The sequence below is a fragment of the Vigna angularis genome, chromosome 10 (genome assembly GCF_016808095.1).
Source record: "Vigna angularis cultivar LongXiaoDou No.4 chromosome 10, ASM1680809v1, whole genome shotgun sequence".
NCBI classification, from domain to species: domain Eukaryota; kingdom Viridiplantae; phylum Streptophyta; class Magnoliopsida; order Fabales; family Fabaceae; genus Vigna; species Vigna angularis.
In genome coordinates, this window is record NC_068979.1 from 13224597 (window position 1) to 13244283 (window position 19687).

Sequence of the window (19687 nt, forward strand, 5' to 3'; positions counted from 1 at the left end):
GAAAGTTTAACTGAAGTAGTCAGTCAGGGTAACTTGGGTGACCATTGTCAAAACCAGTATTTTTGACTCACATTTGCACTTGTCTTTGGAACATTTTGGTGTTTTACTGTTGGTAGATGGCGCTTGGTCATGTGATGTGACCCCAAGTAGTGAAGAAGAACCCATTTTGAGTGGGGGGACCAAGTTGTGGAAGGGTTGAATCAGACTGTTCCAAAAACCCTGCTGTAATCGTTTACACAGTCCTGGTAAACGATTACACGAGAGAAAACAATGTTTTGTACATAAACTTCAACTGAAGTAGTCTGTCAGGGTAACATGGGTGACCATTGTCAAAACCAGTATGTTTGACTCACATTTGCACTTGTCTTTTGAACATGTTGGTGTTTGAGTGTTGGTAGATGGTGCTTGGTGATTTAGTGTGAGCCCAAGGAGTGGGGAATGACCCATTTTGAGTGGGGGGACCAAGTTGTGGAAGGGCTGAATCAGACTGGTCAAAAAACCCTATTGTAATCATTTACACAGTTCTGGTAAACGATTACGCGAGAGAAAACAAGGTTTTGAAGGACCGAACTGCCACGATGAAGGCTTCGTTGCAGAAGAAAGTTCTTCAAGATCCTCAAATTGCAGATAATATCGGAGTTGGTGCCGTTATGCTACTCAATCTTGTAACCCATCCATTTTGTACTTAATTAGTATAATTATTTTGTTGGTCTTTCAATGTTCTTCTTCTCACTAATTTGGTTTGTACATTTAGGTCTACCCCTTCACTACATTTCGGCAAAACTACTACCTCAATATTACGCATCGCTCTATAGTCAAGGTTTTTCCAGCTCATGTTTGTCCTCAGACAATTGACCTCGTTAAGGAGACCCCAAAACCTGTCATTCGACTCCCTATGTGGGTAGAGAAGAAACTCAATGTGGATGACATCCTCCGGAAATTTGTACCTCCATCTGACCAACCATCAACGTCCAAACAACCAGACAACCAGTAGTGGGTTTTGGATAACTGTAATATTATATTAAGACGATTATAAGTATGTAATGGATAACTGTAATATTTCAAACCTAGAATGTATTATTGTTGTGTATGGTGTGTAGCTTAATTTCTATTAATGTTGTCTTATGATGAATTTGATTGTGTTATAGAAATGTTTTGAAGTTAATTGTTGGCATGCTTTGTTATCAATTCCCAGCCTCTACCACAACTGTAATACCAACATTAACTCCATAGCACTGGATCTGTGGCCAAAAAATAAATTGTTTTGTCCATACATGACTTACCAATACATGACTGACTACTTCAGTTGAAGTTTGTGTACAAAACGTGAAATTCTCTCGCGTAATCGTTTACCAGGACTATGTAAACGATTACAGTAGGGTTTTTTTAGCAGTCTGAGTCAGCCCTTCCACAACTTGGTCCCCCCACTCAAAATGGGACACTCCACACTCCTTGGGGTCACATCATATCACCAAGCACCATCTACAAACAATCAAAGACTAACAACTTCCAAACACAAGTGCACGTGTGAGTCAAACATACTGTTTTGACAATGGTCACCCATGTTACCCTGAGTGACTACTTCAGTTGGAGTTTCTATACAAAATCTGGATTTCTCTCGCGTAATCGTTTACCAAGACACTGTAAACGATTACAACAGGGTTTTTTTTGGCAAACTCACTCAGCCCTTCCACAACTTGGTCCCCCCACTGAAAATGGGACACTCCCCACTCCTTGGTGTCACATCACATCACCAAGCACCATCTAAAAACAGTCAAAGACTAACATCTTCCAAAGACAAGTGCACGTGTGAGTCAAACATACTAGTTTTGACAATGGTCACCCATGTTACTCTGACTGACTACTTCAGTTGAAGTTTCTGTACAAAAAGTGAAATTCTCTCGTGTAATCGTTTACCGAGACCGTGTAAACGATTACGACAGGGTTTTTTGAGCAGTCTCACTCAAACCTTGCCTAACTTGGTCCCCCCCACTCACATTGGCTCATTCCCCACTACTTGGGGTCACATCACATCACCAAGCACCATCTACAAACAGTCAAAGACTAACAACTTCCAAACACAAGTGCACGTGTGAGTCAAACATACTGGTTTTGACAATGGTCACCCATGTAACCCTGATTGACTATTTGAGTCCAAGTTTCTGTACAAAATATGGATTTCTCTCGCGTAGTCGTTTACCAAGACACTGTAAACGATTACCATAGGGTTTTTTGACCAGTCTGAGTCAGCCCTTCCATAACTTGGTCCCCCCACTCAAAATGGCTCATTCCCCACTCCTTGGGGTCACATCACATCACCAAGCACCATCTACAAGTCAAAGACTAACAACTTCAAACAGAAGTGCACGTGTGACTCAAACATAATGTTTTGACAATGGTCACTTATGTTACCCTGAGTGACTACTTCAGTTGGAGTTTCTGTACAAAATCTGGATTTCTCTCGCGTAATCGTTTTCCAAGACACTACAAACGATTACAATAGGGTGTTTTGAGCAGACTCACTCAGCCCTTCCACAACTTGGTCCCCCCACTCAAAATGGGTCATTCTCCACTCCTTGGGGTCACATCACATCACCAAGCACCATCTACCAACACTCAAACACCAACATGTTCCAAAGACAAGTGCAACTGTGAGTCAAACATACTGGTTTTGACAATGGTCACCCATGTTACCCTGACTGACTACTTCAGTTAAAGTTTCTGTACGAAACGTGATTTTCTCTCGCGTAATCGTTTACCAGGACTGTGTAAACGATTACAGCAGGGTTTTTTTAGCAGTCTGATTCAGCCATTCCATAACTTGGTCCCCCCACTGAAAATAGGACACTCCCCACTCCTTGGTGTCACATCACATCACCAAGCACCATCTACAAACAATCAAAGACTAACATCTTCCAAAGACAAGTGCACGTATAAGTCAAACATACTGGTTTTGACAATGGTCACCCATGTTACTCTGACTGACTACTTCAGTCGAAGTTTCTGTACAAAAAGTGAAATTCTCTCGTGTAATCGATTACGATAGGGTTTTTTGAGCAGTCTCACTTAGACCTTGCCCAACTTGGTCCCCCCCACTTTATTGGCTCATTCCCCACTACTTGGGGTCACATCACATCACTAAGCACCATCTACAAACAGTCAAAGACTAACAACTTCCAAACACAAGTGCGCGTGTGAGTCAAACATACTGGTTTTGACAATGGTCACCCATGTTACCCTGAGTGACTATTTCAGTCCAAGTTTCTGTACAAAATATGGATTTCTCTCACGTAATCGTTTACCAAGACATTGTAAACGATTACCACAGGGTTTTTTGACCAGTTTGAGTCAGCCCTTCCACAACTTGGTCCCCCCCACTCAAAATGGGACACTCCCCACTCCTTGGTTTCACATCACATCACCAAGCACCATCTACAAACAGTCAAAGACTAACAACTTCCAAACACAAGTGCACGTGTGAGTCAAACATACTAGTTTTGACAATGGTCACCCATGTTACCCTGACTGACTACTTCAGTTCACGTTTCTGTACAAAATCTGGATTTCTCTCGCGTAATCGTTTACCAAGATACTGTAAACGATTACAAATGGGTTTTTTGAGCACACTCACTCAGCCCTTCCACAACTTGGTCCCCCCACTCACATTGCCTCATTCCCCACTCCTTGGGGTCACATCACATCACCAAGCACCATCTACCAACAGTCAGTGACTAACATCTTCCAAATACAAGTGCACATGTGACTCCAACAAACTGTTTTTGACAATGGTCACCCATGTTACCCTGACTGACTACTGTAATTGAAGTTTCTGTACAAAACGTCAAATTGTCTCGCGTAATCGTTTACTAGGACTGTGTAAATGATTACGACAGGGTTTTTTGAGCAGTCTCACTCAGACCTTGCCCAACTTGGTCCCCCCACTCACATTGCCTCATTCCCCACTACTTGGTGTCACATCACATGACTAAGCACCCACTACCAACAGTCAAAGACTAACATCTTCCAAACACAAGTGCAAATGTGACTCAAACAAACTGTTTTTGACAATGGTCACCCATGTTACCCTGACTGACTACTGTAGTTGAAGTTTCTGTACAAAACCTGGAATATTCTCGCGTAATCGTTTACCAGAACAGTGTAAACGATTACGACGGTGTTTTTTCAGCAGACTAGCTGACGCCTTGCCCAAGTTGTTTCCCCCACTGAAAATGGGTTCTTCCCCACTACTTGGGGTCACCTCACATCACCTACTACCCTGTAAGACCACTAAAACACTAACATCTTCCAAACACAAGTGCAACTCTGAGTCAAACTAACAGTTTTTTCCAATGGTCACCAAAGTCACCCTGGTTCACTATTTCAGTTCAAATTTGTGTACAAAACACACATTATTGTCGCGTAATTGTTTACTAACCTACTGTAAACGATTACCATTTAGTTTTTTCACCAGCCCAACTCAGAACTTGGTGAACTTCGTCGTAGTAATGACCCTTAATTTCACTTATGAAACCCTCCCTTACTTTTGAAATACTTATTATAATGGTGCGTTATTTTTTCAATAAAAGAGATTTATTCATTATAACAAACACAACGTCAAAACAATTAAATTGAAAATCCAACCAATAATCTTATTACAAAAACAATGTCTACATTGTCAACTTACATTATGTACATATATAAACATGTTGTGTTACAAGACAAATTTGTTCATGTGTAAGCAATCCTAAAAAATGTCATATAGCTCTAGGGCTTCCATTCGTCTTATGTTCTCGTTGTCGAGGATCCATTCACATATATATTTCTTTTTAATCCCAAGCAGCTCCTCCTGAAACCAACATTTTCCCCATTAGAAACCAACACATAAAATAATTTTAACAAACACACAATTGCTACTTACAGTTGTATATTGAGGCATGCTTTTTCCGTTGTATTTGTCGTCTCCATCCCAAATTTCCACTGCTTTCAACATTATGACTCCACAATCATGTCTGAAATAATATACCTACCACATAAAATTACTTTTCACCATATATTCATCAGAACACAATATAATACAGCAGTACAATTCAAAAAACTTCCAAGTTTGGTTGGGATGGGATATTTGCTTCTTTAACAGTCAAAGGACCAATACTACCTTCCGGTCTATTCATCAAGAGGCAAAAAAACCGTGCCATATTTTCAGCCTACCAGTTAACAAATACAAAAAAAATGTTAAACAATACAGGGTTATCTGACAATCACAAGGTCATCAACAATGAAATATGTGAAATCTTACAACAGCTGTGTCTATCCTTTTCTGGTCTCTGATCCCCTTACCCAATGAGTCAATCACAAATATCTGTAATGAACTCAATTTCACTGAATAACACCACCAATGATCATCGTGGAGAAATTGCATAAACAACTACAAACAATAAAAACAATATCAATAACATATTTTCGACCAAAACTAGACAAATATTGCACATTAAAGGTTACTCACAAAGTCAGCTGTGGCAATGTCTCCAAGTCCAAAATGATCGCAACGCAGATAACTGTTATAGTTATGAAGCGTCCAAACATGACGATTCTGTGGACGTTTCCTATAATTTGTAAGAATATGGTGATGTGGACAATTTCAAAATCATCAATAAAAAATCAATCAAAAATCATTTCTTCAATGAAATATATGATACAATATTAAATTTTATTTACCGAGTATAATGGACTAAAATGAATCCTCTTAACAACACCGCACAACCTTTTCTCAAAGTACATAAACATCGTACAAGCAAATAACACCACCTAGACAATCAAAAATTTTCACATTACTAACATAAACTACAACATGAAACACAAAGAAATGTCACAATACTAACCATGTTATCAACGTATTTTATCGGGGCCAAAGTGTAAAATGAAGTCGTGCTCAAGGTTTGCCCAATTATCTCGCATACAACCCTAAACATATAAATATTAGTGCATCACAAACAATAGAGATTCGCCAACCACAACTACAATTCACAGCAAATACCTGTATACAGTGATCTCTCTGACGCTGACTACTCTGTACAATTGGTCTACATCAACAGTGCTGCTTGGATCCCCAACAAAACTGTGCAATGGGGGGATAACCAATGGTACGGCCTCCTGTTCGTCTTCATCACCATCATCATGGATTTCAATACAAACAATTTTATCATGACTTCTTGAAACTATCTCATCTTCATATGCGGTTTTATCCTCCCCTCTTACTTCCGTATATGCACCTAGAGGGTCATCAACTGCATTACCATCACCTTGTTGTTCAAATCCACAATCACGACCAACTTCAGGCTCTTCGTCACCTCCAACTGCAGGTGCTTCATCAACTCCACCAGCAACTTCTTCATCAGTACCACATGCATCTTCTTCAGTAAAGATTGGAGTTTGAAAATTTTCAAATAACTCCCTCGTAAGAACTCCAATCTTGGCATTCAATGTTATGAGATCTTCATTGTTTTTCCTCAATCTCTCCTCGGCACCTACTTCCCATGTGTCGTCATCAGAGCTTTCGTCATCATCTTTCTCAACCTTGGATCCTTCAACCAAGGATCCTTCACTCATCCCTCCGTCATCCATGTGGAAAGCTGCACGGATTTCCGGGCGATGACGATCTTCCTTTCTTACATACCACTCCAGATTTAACTGCACCATTATCACACAACAAATTTTGACAAATAAGACAATCAATTTTTACATCAAAAATAACGAATATCAAAACCCTTACATCTCCGGTCTTAAATATATGTTCAATTTTTTCGGTCCTTGATTTATATGGGAACCATCGCATTATGTGCGGGAAAAACCTGTGTGAAGCATGACCATGCAAAGAAAGTCTTTCAACCGCCCAAGCCTACAATATCATAATATTATTTCATCAAACCTAATTGAAAATGTTCTCCAGTACATCAAAATAATAAACTATAAATCATGTTACCTGCAACATTGCCAACATTGCCACTAAGAGTGAGTGACTGCGCGATACCTCCTCTCATAATTTTCTTCTTACATTTATTTAAATTCTGTACAATATGTTTATGTACACCAGTGCACCAATCGTATAGACACAAACTGTCTAAGTCATCTAACACTGCAAAAGGCATGTTACAAACATGCCTTGATTTCCTAGGAAAATAAAAAACAACCAAACAAACTAATATATATAACCTACATACTACATCAACATCAATGTTATTATCATGCACAATGACATTAAACATGTCCGTCAACTCCTTCAAAGTGATAGTTTTTTATTTGAACATTTCACCAACCAATCCAACAACTACTTCATCAAACGGAATCTCTAAACCACCTATTTCTAAACCTATGCTCATGAACACATCAATAACTGAAAAGGGCACCAACTGTTGACTTACTCTAAAACTATTATCATGTCCGGCCCACCTGCAAACCATAACCTTCAATAATTTCAAATTCACCTCCACAGGGCTATGAATATTCAAACACCACATAAATGGAGTCATCCTAATGCACTCCACATGACACTTTCCTAGTAAACGATTCATTTCAATAATGATCGATGAGTCCATCGAGGTAAGAAGCCGCCACTACACAAAAATGATGATAACTTTATTAATAACTACAATTGATACGATAATAAATAATCTATAAAAAGAAAATTATAATTTTTCTTACACTTCGTTTTTTCCCTTCCATTGAAACTGCCCTAACAAGATAACAATCCACACTCGTTATATCATTAAGGTTAATGAAACACCAAAAAGACAATGTAAAAGACAATGTGAGGGCTCGGCCATTTTTACTTACACCAACAACGACGGATAACAATGCTCCACGGCCTCCTCCAGCAGACGGGAAATCCACAACAAAGTAACCACACAGAAAACGACACTCGCCTTCCAACCACACAAAAACAACAACACAAGACCAACAACACTAGGGTTTCAAAGATAACATACAAGATACAATGCGAGAGAAGATGGAAGGGTCAAGATGGAGGAGAGAGCTAAAGAGAATATGGAAGGGTTGAAAAACCTACGCGCGTTACGCCCAAAATAAACCGCCAAACTCATTTCTTAAAATTTTGAAATCTTCTTCCAAAAATACCCCTCGGCCTGATAACCTCTTTCTTATTTCTTTTCACTTTATTTACCCAATGTAAAGACGCCACATGGCGTTGTGAAATTGTTGTCAAAAAATGGTTGTCAACATAACATTTTCCATTTATAAAGTTTAAGATAGACTTTTAACTGTGTTGACTTAATTACGGTATAATAATCTAATATAGAGATAATATAACTATTCTTGACCTTAATTCTTTTTTAATCCAAACTACTAGTTCACCTGTGGATCCATGCAGAACATACAAGCTTGTTAGTTGCTCGGTTCATGACTGAGCCGATCATACTATACAAAAACTCAACAATAATATTCAAAATTGTATTAGAATTTGTACTCACTCACTCTCTGTGGGTCCCTCCTATAATTCATGCGGACCTGTGAGCCACTCCCAGAAACAATAGGCTCGGAGACATTAACAAAACAGAGGAGGTTGGGATAATCCTATCACAACTTGTCACATGTTCAATCAAGTTACAAGTTACAGCCTTTAGAACGAACACCACCATATTCAGCGACACTAACAAAGAGGAGGTGCCACTCTTAATTATATAACAGCGATCATCTCCGTCCCCGTTTTCTCCGTCATACTTCCGTTAAGTTCCTCTTCCTCCTCCGCTTCCCACATGAAGTGCGCGTACGATCCCAGCACAGTGCTGAGCATAAAATAAAACAATTATTAATTGATAATAATAATTGTTATTATTATTACTTTTGTTATTTTCGTTACTCTCTGTTTGGGTATGGGGAAAATGTGAGATTAAGATTATATACCAATCATTAGGAGCGGCGTGAATGGCTTGGTCAAAGTAAGATTTGGCTCTCGCTTCGTCTCGCTGCGTTTCCCATATTAGCGCTCCGTACAGCGAAAGCAATTCGCCATCGCTAGGGTTCGCGAGAATCGCTCTTCCGTAATATTCCTCTGCTCTCTTCACGTCTTTCTCCACCTGCATCATCCGTTAAAATTAAAATCGCTGACTCTTTGTTTTCATTAAATGAATCAATGATCGTGCTTTGTTTGCGGAATGGTTCACGCACCTCGTGGAGGAATTTGCCGTAGTTTCTCAGTAGAAGCGCGTCCGTCGGGTTCGACTTCAACATCTCCTCGTAGTACGCATCGATTTTCATCCTCTCGCCACCGTTTCCGCCTGTGACAGTCGCGTCGCCGAGATCGTCACAGACACCGCCTCCGGATTGCATATCCTCCCGTAGAGTCTGGAGATAGCTCGGCTTGTGTAAATTGGCGTCGGAGAAGAATTGTTCTTCTAGAGGTATGATCGGCGGGGGCGAGCACGATCCGGTGCAGTTCAGATTACGGCGAACGCAGAAATTGTCGGGGGCACCTTCCGATGAGGCTCTGTTGATCCCTTTCTGCGGTGCGTCCCTGCGGGCGTTGAAGTGGGAATAGTGCATTGAAATCGTGGAAAATTTCGCGTGGCTCTTGTCGCCGGGGAGAGAGGTTTGGTGCGTGAGAGAACATCGAGGTGAACCGTGGAAAACCGGGTTCGGGATCGGCAGCGACCCGGTGCGGATGAGAGAAGCTCTCATAGTTTTGATAAATTGAAAAGATTGTGTGTTGAAAGAGCGATCAATCCCTGACTTCCAAAAGTGCAGACGAACCCCCTTCATATATCTCGTGTTGAATGGTGCTGCTAAACGAACGTACTTTATTTGATCAAATATCGGCCGCTGGATGAGAGGAAAGCCCGACCCAAGTGAGCACCGTATTAAGACACGTGTCAGGTTGCACGTTCAGTCCTGGTGCCGAATTGTATATTTAACCATTTATTACTGATAAATGTAAAATTAAAAAAAAAAACACTATTCATTACTGATACTAATTTTGTGATCTTTTGAGTGTAAGAATTCAATATGTTTATTTTTTCCTAAACTCACGAAAAGGTATCCTTAAATTTCGCTTTCACATTCTTTAAGGAATGCAATCAAATTTACATCGTTTTAATTGCTTAAACTTTACTTTCGATATTATAATTAAATGAAACAAGGAATAAATAGATAGGATTAATTAAAATAATAAGCTGATAGTTTGATTTAAAAAATAAGGATTACAGATATTTGAAAAGGGTCTTGATTAGATTCACGGGAAGTAGCTGAAGACTTGGCAAAATGTATAGTGTAATTTACAAGTCTTCATCCACTTTTTTCAATCATGTGAATGAGGAAAGCAAGAGTTTGATTGTTTGTGTTCTGTGTTTCTTAACTGTTTTTTCCGATAATGTTTAATCACAGATATTAAGGGATAATTTCTTTTTATGCTCTATAATATGAGATAAAGAATGCAACTACTAGTTTAAGGATCAATTTTTCACCCTATAATAAAACTGTGTTGTTTTTAGTTAAAAGTTATTTCTTCGAAAAAGGAATGCATAACGATAAATTGCAGTACAAATTATAAGAATAGATAAAAATATTGATTAATATGTGGCTGTTGTATTTGATGTAAGAAAATTTGTTTTGTAGGTTACATAAATCCCAGAGACAGGAAAGCAGTAATGGCATGGTGAGTGTGATTTCCATGTTCTCCAATGGTTTTCGAGCGAAAATGGTTTTGTCTGAAATACAGACAATTGAGTTGAGAAGTCAATTTAGAAAGGATATACAGAGGGTCGCTTTATAACAGTGAACCTACCACTATAAGGTTTATATAGGGTCGGGTCCTGCCCGGCCCACATTTGTCCCACCATGGCTAGTGGCTTTTGTTTTGTTTAATAAGTTTTTTTCTTTGATTTTAATTTCATTTTAATATATATGTAAAACACTTAATTATATTAAGATTTCTAAGTATTTGACCAATTAAATAAATTAAAATATTTCTAAGTATTAATAATTGAAGTTATATTGTTAATACATAAAAAATTTAATTTCTTATTTTCACTTTTAATTTTAAAAATAATAAATAAGATAAAAATACAGAAACTGTTAACATGTTATAACAAAAATTAACTTCGGAAAATGAGCCCTAGCCCACGATAATTTCTGCATTTGCATGACACGTGTACTCGTTGGCCATGTGATCTCACGTGATAAAACATTCTACGAGCCCAACGAGTGCCACTTGGAATTACTAACGTCGTTTAGCTTCATTTCAATTTCCCGCAAATTGATTCCAATTTTTATGATTCCTTCGATAGGCTAAATCTTGTAAGAGACGTCACACTATGAAACTATTCATTATTCGTTTAATTTTTAAAATATCATAAAAACAAAAACAAAAAGTAGTATACCATATGTAAGAGGATATTATCAGTTATGGATCAATACCAAAAAAAAGTTTTAAAAAGAACTACAGCTGGACTTAGTAAAAATACATAAAATCTCTCATTCGGTCAGCGACGAGCAGCGAATAAAAACAATCTTCCTCAAACTCATATAAGTTCTATAGTTAATCATAGTTAAAGTCGAACACTTAACTCAGACTTGGGAGGCAAATGTATGATATACAGTTCGATCCATCCACTCAGGGTTGTTCGATCCATCTGCAACATCAACAATGTTAGGCCCTAATTGGGCCAACATTCACATTATTATTGGGCCAGTAGTCTAGCAGACAATAAAATAACCAAAGATATCTCATTAGAGATATTGATAAGCCGTTTATGAGTAACTAACCGAATTTCCAAGTAGGTTTGTTTTTATTTGATCTATGAAACACTTATAAATACAATGACAGGACCAAAGGCCAGGTACGTTCAACTCACACTCCACTACATTCTACTTAAGTTCAATCAGAACTCAATCCTAACTTGAGCATCGGAGCACCTTTTGCAGGTACCTCCCCCTTCGGTCAAGAGTACAACTGAACGATCAAGAATACAACCGCTCGGTCACTCGTTAATACCGTCCGACCAAGATTGAAAGGGTGTAGAGTAGGCGAATCAAGCGTCGGAAGGCAGAAAGATCACGTAAAAAAGGTACGTCTCTCGATCCTACAAAATATCTACCGAAACATTTTGGCGCCCACCGTGGGGCCAAGAGCAAGCTGAAGAAACCCAATGATGACCACGAGAAACACGGAGGAGCAACAAAGCACCAGGGAGCTGATCAGAAAGACGCAGATGCAGGCGCAAGTGCAAGCATAGTTTTTTGAGATGCAACGGAAGCACGAAGGTCCAACGGTCCCATCACACCAACCCGAACGGTTGAGAAATGAGGGGACCAATACTCCAAGAAGCCATTCGACCTACCAACCTGACAATTTCCACTCGGCCTCACAGGTATTCGACCATTCGGCCTCGCAGGTATTCGGCCACTCGACCTCATAGGTACTCGGCCATTCGGCCATTCGGCCTCAGTTATTCTGCCATTCAGCCATCAGGTATTTGGCCCTTTGGGCTCAACTGCTCGGCCTTTCATGGCCTCAGGTACTAAGTAAATTTGGCATCCAGTATTCAAACCGTTCGACCATTCGGTATCATAGGCTTTATGCGCTTCTCTATTGCTTCCTTGTTATTTTCAAATGTGCCAATTGCCAACAAGCAATCAAGCCGATCGCTCTTATCCATATGACCGGAGAAAGTTTGTTTAGAAAATTATTACTTACAGGGTTCGAAGACCGTAAAGCACTTACAAGCTCATCTGTGACACATCTTAATATGAATTTCAGTTTTGGTCTCCAAACATTCAATAGAAGACTGAGCGGTCTTACTTGCTTGACGATAGGACCCGGGGTACAAGCCACTTGATCAAACGAGAGCTTACCGCTTGGTGAGGAACGTTCTCCGTGAACTCTTACTCAAGTCTCTTCGACTAAATGGTCTCACTTGATTGACCGACCAACCTTATAGCCTAAGCTATTTTGATGTTGACTGTCTTGTAAATGCATTAGATTCATTGTCTACACTTTTTCTGACAAGTTAAAATTTGAGTTGTTATACTTTTTTCAGTGCAGGTGATAGGATCCTGCAAACCACTTTGCCAAGAGGAGTACGAAAGCCGAGAGGTAAAACCCTCTCACTAGGAAGTTCACCAAGAATTCCTAGGTCAAACCGAGCGGGACGATCATTCCCGTCACCTAGAACACCTAGGTGCAAAAAACCAAGCGAGACGGTCATTCTCATCACCTGAAACTTCTAGGTGTGAAAAATCGAGCGGAACGGTCGTTCCCGTCGCCTAGAACACCTAGGTGCGCAAAACTGAGCGAGACGGTCGTTCTCGTCGCCTAGAATTTCTAGGTGTTATTCAAAAGATTTCCTAGTAAAGCCTAGGTGGCAAGAGTCGAGTGTTAAAGGCATGCCCAACCGAGTGTCTTCAATAAAGTAGTTTCATCTGCTTAGCTGTCCATCCTTATAAAATGGGTTAGTCATCTACATTCTTTTTTGACAGTTCATATTCGATTGTTATTTTCCTTCAGTGCATATAATAGGATACTATCAGTCATTGATCAATACGGGAAAAAGTTCTAAATATAACTCTCATAAACTGCCGCTCGGCCTAGTAAAATGTTCAGATAGGCATTCATAAAGTCCCTCGTTCGGTTAGCGACGAGCAACGAATAAAAGCAACCTCCCTCAAAATCATACAAGTCCTATAGTTAATCATGGCTAAAGTCGAACGCTTAACTCGGACTTAGGGGACATATGTATGGTATACAGTTCGGTCCATCCACTCAGGGCCGTTCGGTCCATCCGCAACATCAACAATGTTGGGCCCTAATTGGGCCAACGTTCAAGTTATTGTTGGGCCAACGTTCAAGTTATTGTTGGGCCAGTAGTCCAGCAGACGATAAAATAACCAAAGATATCTCATTAGAGATATTGATAAGCCGTTTATGAGTAACTAACCGAATCTCCAAGTATGTTTGTTTTTATTTGATCTATGAAACACTTATAAATACAATGACAGAGCCAAAGGTCAGGTACGTTCAACTCACACTCCACTACATTCTCCTTATGTTCGATCAGAACTCAAATACTCAACCATGATAAACAGTTCATAAAACCGCTTCTAACTTGAGTGTCGGAGCACCTTTTGCAGGTACCTCTCCCTCTGGTCAAGAGTACAACCAAACGATCAAGAATACAACCGCTTGGTCACTCGTTAATACCGTCCGGTCAGGAGTGAAAGGGTGTAGAGCAGGCAAATCAAGCGTCGAAAGACAGGAAGATCACGTAAAAAAGATACGTTTCTCGATCCTACAAAATATCTACTGAAACACTATTCATTATTCGTTTAATTTTTAAAATATCATAAAAACAAAAAGAAAAAGTGGTATACCATATAACAATTATACAAGAACTTGTTCCTCCAGTGTATTCATGAGACATTAAAAAACAAAAATACTAGCTAGACCTAAAAATACGTCGTGCCTGTATTTTTGATACTGAATTTGAAAATAGGTTTTGATTATTAATTTTGTAGTTTATACACTAGACTTTCTGAAATCTCATATCTGTTATTTAATATTGCATATGTTCTATTCTACATTGGATATCACAATAGAATATGTGAAGCTTTTTAATTGATGAGCATTGTTGAAGATTGGTGGTTAATTTCAGTGTCACGCATGCACAGGTTTCAATCTAAAAGATGATGTGAATGTTAAAATGGAGGCTTAACTAGGTAATTAATAAGAATTGGGAATTTGTGAATAACATGACAATGGGAGCGTGTAGGAAGATTTCGTGATGGAATTGAAAGTGTGTGGACATTGAAGTGTCTTAAGGAAGTAGAATACATGAGCGTTGTTATCTTTTACACTAGTTTCTTTGGTGTCATTTTCAATGGTACGGACGTGGGAAACAAGATCATGGAGGGTAGAAGACATTCTTAAAATTGTTCGTAGGTAAAGAAACTCTCACCCTTACATCAAAATGAAAATGAAACTTTGCGTGGTTCACATGTGGTTTTCATATTTGTTTCAATTAGATTTTTTATATTTTATTTGATTAAATTATTTTTTTAAAATATTCAATTAAGTTATTTATGTTAAATTGACATTAATGTCCTCTTTATAATTGATACATGTAACTTCATTATATTTTTTATTTTTCTGTTTTTGTTTAAATATTTCTGAAAAGGTTTGTAGTGATTCGGATTAATAAGTATTGTGGATTACCTTAAGAGCTTCTTTATGTTTTCTGTTTTTCTTTTATTTTTATTAACTTGGTAGAAGTAATGAACGATGTAATATGCTATGGGGCATTATAACTGCATATTTAAGTGGAAAATGATATTATTTTTAAGTTTCCATAAAATTGACAAAAATATGAACGTTTTAGTTCGCACATAGGAATGTGAAACCTGGGCTGTCTCGTGCTCGTAGAACTTTTCCATGGTACTTGATGCCGTGGATTCAAATGGGCACGTGCCTTCAACACTTCATCCTCTACTTCCATTTTTTTCAAAAATTCTTTTTATAACCTCAATAACTTTTTTTAAGTAATACTGCACTCTTTTAACTAAATTTTTAAAACTTTGTTTTTTATTTATAATTTAATAACTATTTGATTTAATTTAAAAATCTAATATAATTTAATATATTTTCATATTTTAATAATTATTAAAATATAATTTGTATTATTATAATAGTTATATTAAAAAATAAAAATAAAAATAAAAATAATAATAATTTATATTAGTTTTTTAATTATTGTATTAATTTATAACTTTTTTTTTATTTTTGTATGAATTTTTATTAATTTATAAATGTTTAATTAGATAATTTATAATGTTAAAAAATAATTTGTATGATTTTATTAAATTTAATAAACAAAATTGATGAAAAAATAAAAATAAAGATATGAAAATTTATACATCGAATATGAAAATCCGATAGAGAGAATTTCGGATCTCAATATCCGATGTAGTCTATTTTGAATGTGGATAGTCGATGTATGTTTTGGCAAAAAAAAAAAAATACTTTTCAGAATTTGAGATGCGATGCATGCATTTTAAAATTGAGTAGTAGTACGTGTCAATTACACTTATATGACACGGTGCCTGTCAGGACCTGTAAATTCAGTATGAGTGGAAGACAGGTGTAGGTGCAAGGGATTTGAAATTCAGAAAGTGAAAAACAGGTATGGGCAACTGAGTGGACGATTGGTTTTCGACGGTAGTATATAAATCAAGTTTTCAGATTTTCGTGCCACTTTCCTGCATCCATCTTCTTCTCTAAAAGTTTATGAGTTTCAGTTTTCTCCTCCTTCTCTCTAAACTTCTTCTCCTTCTCTTTCTAAAAATTCTTACCTTTTCCTTCTTCCGATCATCATTCAGGCATCACCTAAGTATTCTTGGTGTCAAGCTCTCTCTTTTAAACCGATCAAGTTACTTTTTTAGAATTGGTAAAGCTTGCATGTGTCCATCAACTACTCTTCTAAGTCTAATCCTTAGTTCTGGGTTGGATGAATGTTGTTTTCTCATCCATCCAAAGATTTGTAGGCGGTGATTGTGCGTGTGGGATAGCCATTTCAGTGAGAGGTCTTCCTTTGGTTCGGTCAAAGAGGTAAGGGAAGCTAGCTAATTTAATTACTTGATTTTGATGTATGAAAATGTTGTTTGATGATGTTGCATGTATGTGAACTTGAATGATTTTGTGTTCGGCATTGATAATGTGTGCTGTATTCATGTTGAATGATTTTCTGCATAATTCTGGTTCATGGCTGAGATAATTGTGAGGAAGTGAAATGGTAAAAATGGGGAAATTGTGGTTGTTTGGATTTTGGTCGGTAGGGAAAATATGGACAAGTTGTTTAGAACTGGTTAGAGCCTTTGAATTACTCAAAATTGTACCAAAACTAGTAAATTTGGTTCTCGGTCATTGAGTTCATGATTTTGCAGACTTGATCCTCAAATCTGTGAATGAAACTCTTGTAATGATGTTAGAAAGATTTAGGTACTCTTAATTAATGTATAAGAAGGTATGATATAAGTTTGAAGGATTAGAAGTTGGGTGAGTATAATAAAATTGGTAAGATTGGTGTTGTTCATAATTCTGCAGTCATTCTGCAGAATTATGTAGTTCGCTGAAGGTCCTTCATGGACCGTACGGTCTTCCCACTATGTTCGGTCTTAACAGAATTCTACTTCTGTGGAGTTTTCAGTTAATGACCGAACGATTATACACTAGCACTTAGTCTAGTACTGGTGTTCGGTATTAACTGTGTTTGGTCTCTATGAGACCTTACCTGTTAATGACTATTCGGCTTTCTTGGGTGCTCGGTCTTAACTGAGTTATGCTATTATGGAATTTCAGTTAATGATCGATCGGTCTTATGCTACTATTAAATTCAATATAGTGTTTGGTCTGTTCTAGGTCTTATCTGTTTATGACCGCTCGGTCATGTATTGTCTTAGAAGTGCTCGGTGTTGTACTAGCACTCGGTCTCAGAAGTGCTCGGTGTTGGTGTTGGACTAGCACTCTGTCTTAGAAGTGCGCGGTCATGGACTAGCACTCGGTCTCAAAAGTGCTCGGTCTTGTACTAGCACTCGGTCTCTTCATATTACTTAGCCTTGTACTTGTATTGAATCTAAGGATGTTCGGCCTAAGATAATAGTGTTCGGTATGGTCTACTAGTTGTCGGCATTAACCAATAAGTGTTCGGCCTAATTCAATAGTATTCAGATCAAGTTAATAGTGTTCGGTCTAAGTTAATAGTGTTCGGCTCATGCGTAAGTCTTAATCTCTAGATGACCACTCGGTCATATTCATATATAGGGAGTGTTCTCTCGTTTGGTCTTGTCCATAGTTTATGTTGATCTCTTCCGTTTTGTCGTGTTCAAAGGTGGGATTTTTGTTTTACTGTTATGTGTGATATTTATTTAAAAGATGTGATGGATGAGGAATGGTGATAATTCTAATGTAATGTGAAAGTATGATGGTATTAAGTTATGGTGTGATAATTGTGATGGGATGAGAAAGTATGATGTGTGTTGATGGATTGGCAAGTGTACCAAATCGCACAAGTAATATAAAATGGTAAGACCAAGTATCGTATCCTAGAGGACTCTCGGCACTAAACAGTCGTGTGATAAATTAATTAATTAAGACTTAAAATAAACGAGATCATTGATTTAAAATGCAAAGACATAAAATTAAATATGAATGCAAATTGATCAATAGTAGAGTAACACAGAGATGAACGGATGTTGTTTAATATAAGATGAATATGTTGTTGGGGTTAGATTTCACCAGGTTCCCTCTCATGTATATAAGAATTCCTCTTTATGCATTAATGTTAACGTCACTCACTAAAGTACTTAGAACCCAATCCCTTGGCACAATAAGCCTGCCTTAATTCCTAGTTCGTGCAATTCCTAGCGTTCCTATAAAATTAAGTCTGAAGATCAAGAGCTTAAGACGACCAAGTACTCATACCCTCATCCTTGAGAAATATTACCCTTGGGAGAATTCAACAAGAACCTGAATTGTAAGGAACCTTCCGGCACTGATGCAATTCATAAATCATGCAACTAAATGAGTTAAATAGAGCAAGCATTAAAACAAATGAAATTCCCCAACATTTAATGAATAAAGCATATATGATTAAGAATCAATTCAAATACATGAGAGTTCACAAGGTTACATCATTCCCCAACAAAAAATAGAGTTTAGTTCCCCATAGACATGAAGAAACTAGATGTACAATGGAAAAGCATGAGATAGTAAAACCCTAAGAGTAGAAGAGGAAGTTTTCACCTCCAGATCTACCTTTAGAGAGTAAAAGAGTGTGCTGTTGTGTTGCTCCAGCCAGAGATACAAAACCTAGAGCGCTTGGGTCCTTTAAATAAAGTTGGAAAAGAGTAGAAACAGGGCCCGGTCCAAAAGAGTCGAAACAGAACAAAAACTGGGTCGGATCAGCAGCGCACGCCGCTCGGGCGGTGGACGTCGATTTCTGTAGGGCTTGAGCCTTTAATTTCGCCCGGGCTTCGGGGGTTCGACGCCCGGGCGGCCTAGCCCGCCGGGCGGCGAGCGTCGATTTTTCCACGCCCAAGCCTCCTTTAGGTCGCCCAGGCCTCTGTAGGTCGCCCAAGCTTCGTGCGGTTCCCTCTTCTGGTGCTTTTCTAGGCCTTTCTGAGCTCTATATCCTTAGCATTTCATCTCTGCTTCCTGTATTAACTCATTTTCTATCAAAACAAAGGAAATTAGTCATAAAATCATCAAATTCAACCTCAACTCTCTTATTCACACAACTTAATGAAAAAGCATGAGTCCAAGCAAGTTTCTAAGTCAAAAAGAGTGTATTTAGTATCAAAATTACATAAGAGATAACGGTATTTTAAACCGTTATCACAACCCCAAACTTAGAACTTTGCTTGTCCTCAAGCAAAACAAAATGTAACTTAGCTCTCAACAAATATCACAGTGGTTTAACAGTTTTTCAAAATCTTTTTTCTAAGACAAGTAATCACTTAAATTAGCTCATCATAGGAATATCAGCCAAGATGAATAGATGCTTTCTCTCAAATAACTTAAAGTGGTACTCAAACAGTTCAACAGATGCTATCCTTAAGAGCAATCAATCAACCAAGCAGAGATGCAATCAGAAATTCAAAGAACTACTCCTCACCAAGTAAAGTGTTTCAC

The 19687-nt window shown here is 38.0% G+C and overlaps 2 protein-coding genes across 7 annotated transcripts; both read right to left on the minus strand.

Annotated features, from left to right (window-relative positions):
- Positions 1-4620: 4620 nt before the first annotated feature.
- LOC108319195 (uncharacterized) lies at positions 4621-8233 on the minus strand. Of its 6 annotated transcripts, none has more exons than XM_017550236.2 (11): positions 7831-8233; positions 7699-7724; positions 6980-7610; positions 6770-6895; positions 6035-6687; positions 5880-5961; positions 5716-5805; positions 5504-5590; positions 5297-5425; positions 4919-5204; positions 4621-4846 (listed from the first exon to the last, which is right to left on the minus strand). In XM_017550236.2, the coding sequence occupies exons 3-10, from the start codon at positions 6995-6997 to the stop codon at positions 5088-5090; spliced, it is 1302 nt and encodes a 433-aa protein (XP_017405725.1). In that variant the 5' UTR covers positions 6998-7610; positions 7699-7724; positions 7831-8233; the 3' UTR covers positions 4621-4846; positions 4919-5087. The 6 variants fall into 6 exon arrangements, with proteins under 6 accessions (XP_017405725.1, XP_052725443.1, XP_017405726.1 ...); XM_052869483.1 differs by having other exon boundaries at positions 7699-7729; XM_017550237.2 differs by having other exon boundaries at positions 4919-5009; positions 5156-5204; positions 7699-8233.
- Positions 8234-8383: 150 nt separating this feature from the next.
- On the minus strand, positions 8384-9988 carry LOC108319193 (uncharacterized). The gene is made up of 3 exons (XM_052869484.1): positions 9181-9988; positions 8917-9089; positions 8384-8798 (listed from the first exon to the last, which is right to left on the minus strand). Exons 1-3 carry the CDS (start codon positions 9769-9771, stop codon positions 8690-8692), a joined length of 873 nt encoding a protein of 290 aa, XP_052725444.1. The 5' UTR covers positions 9772-9988; the 3' UTR covers positions 8384-8689.
- Positions 9989-19687: the final 9699 nt, after the last annotated feature.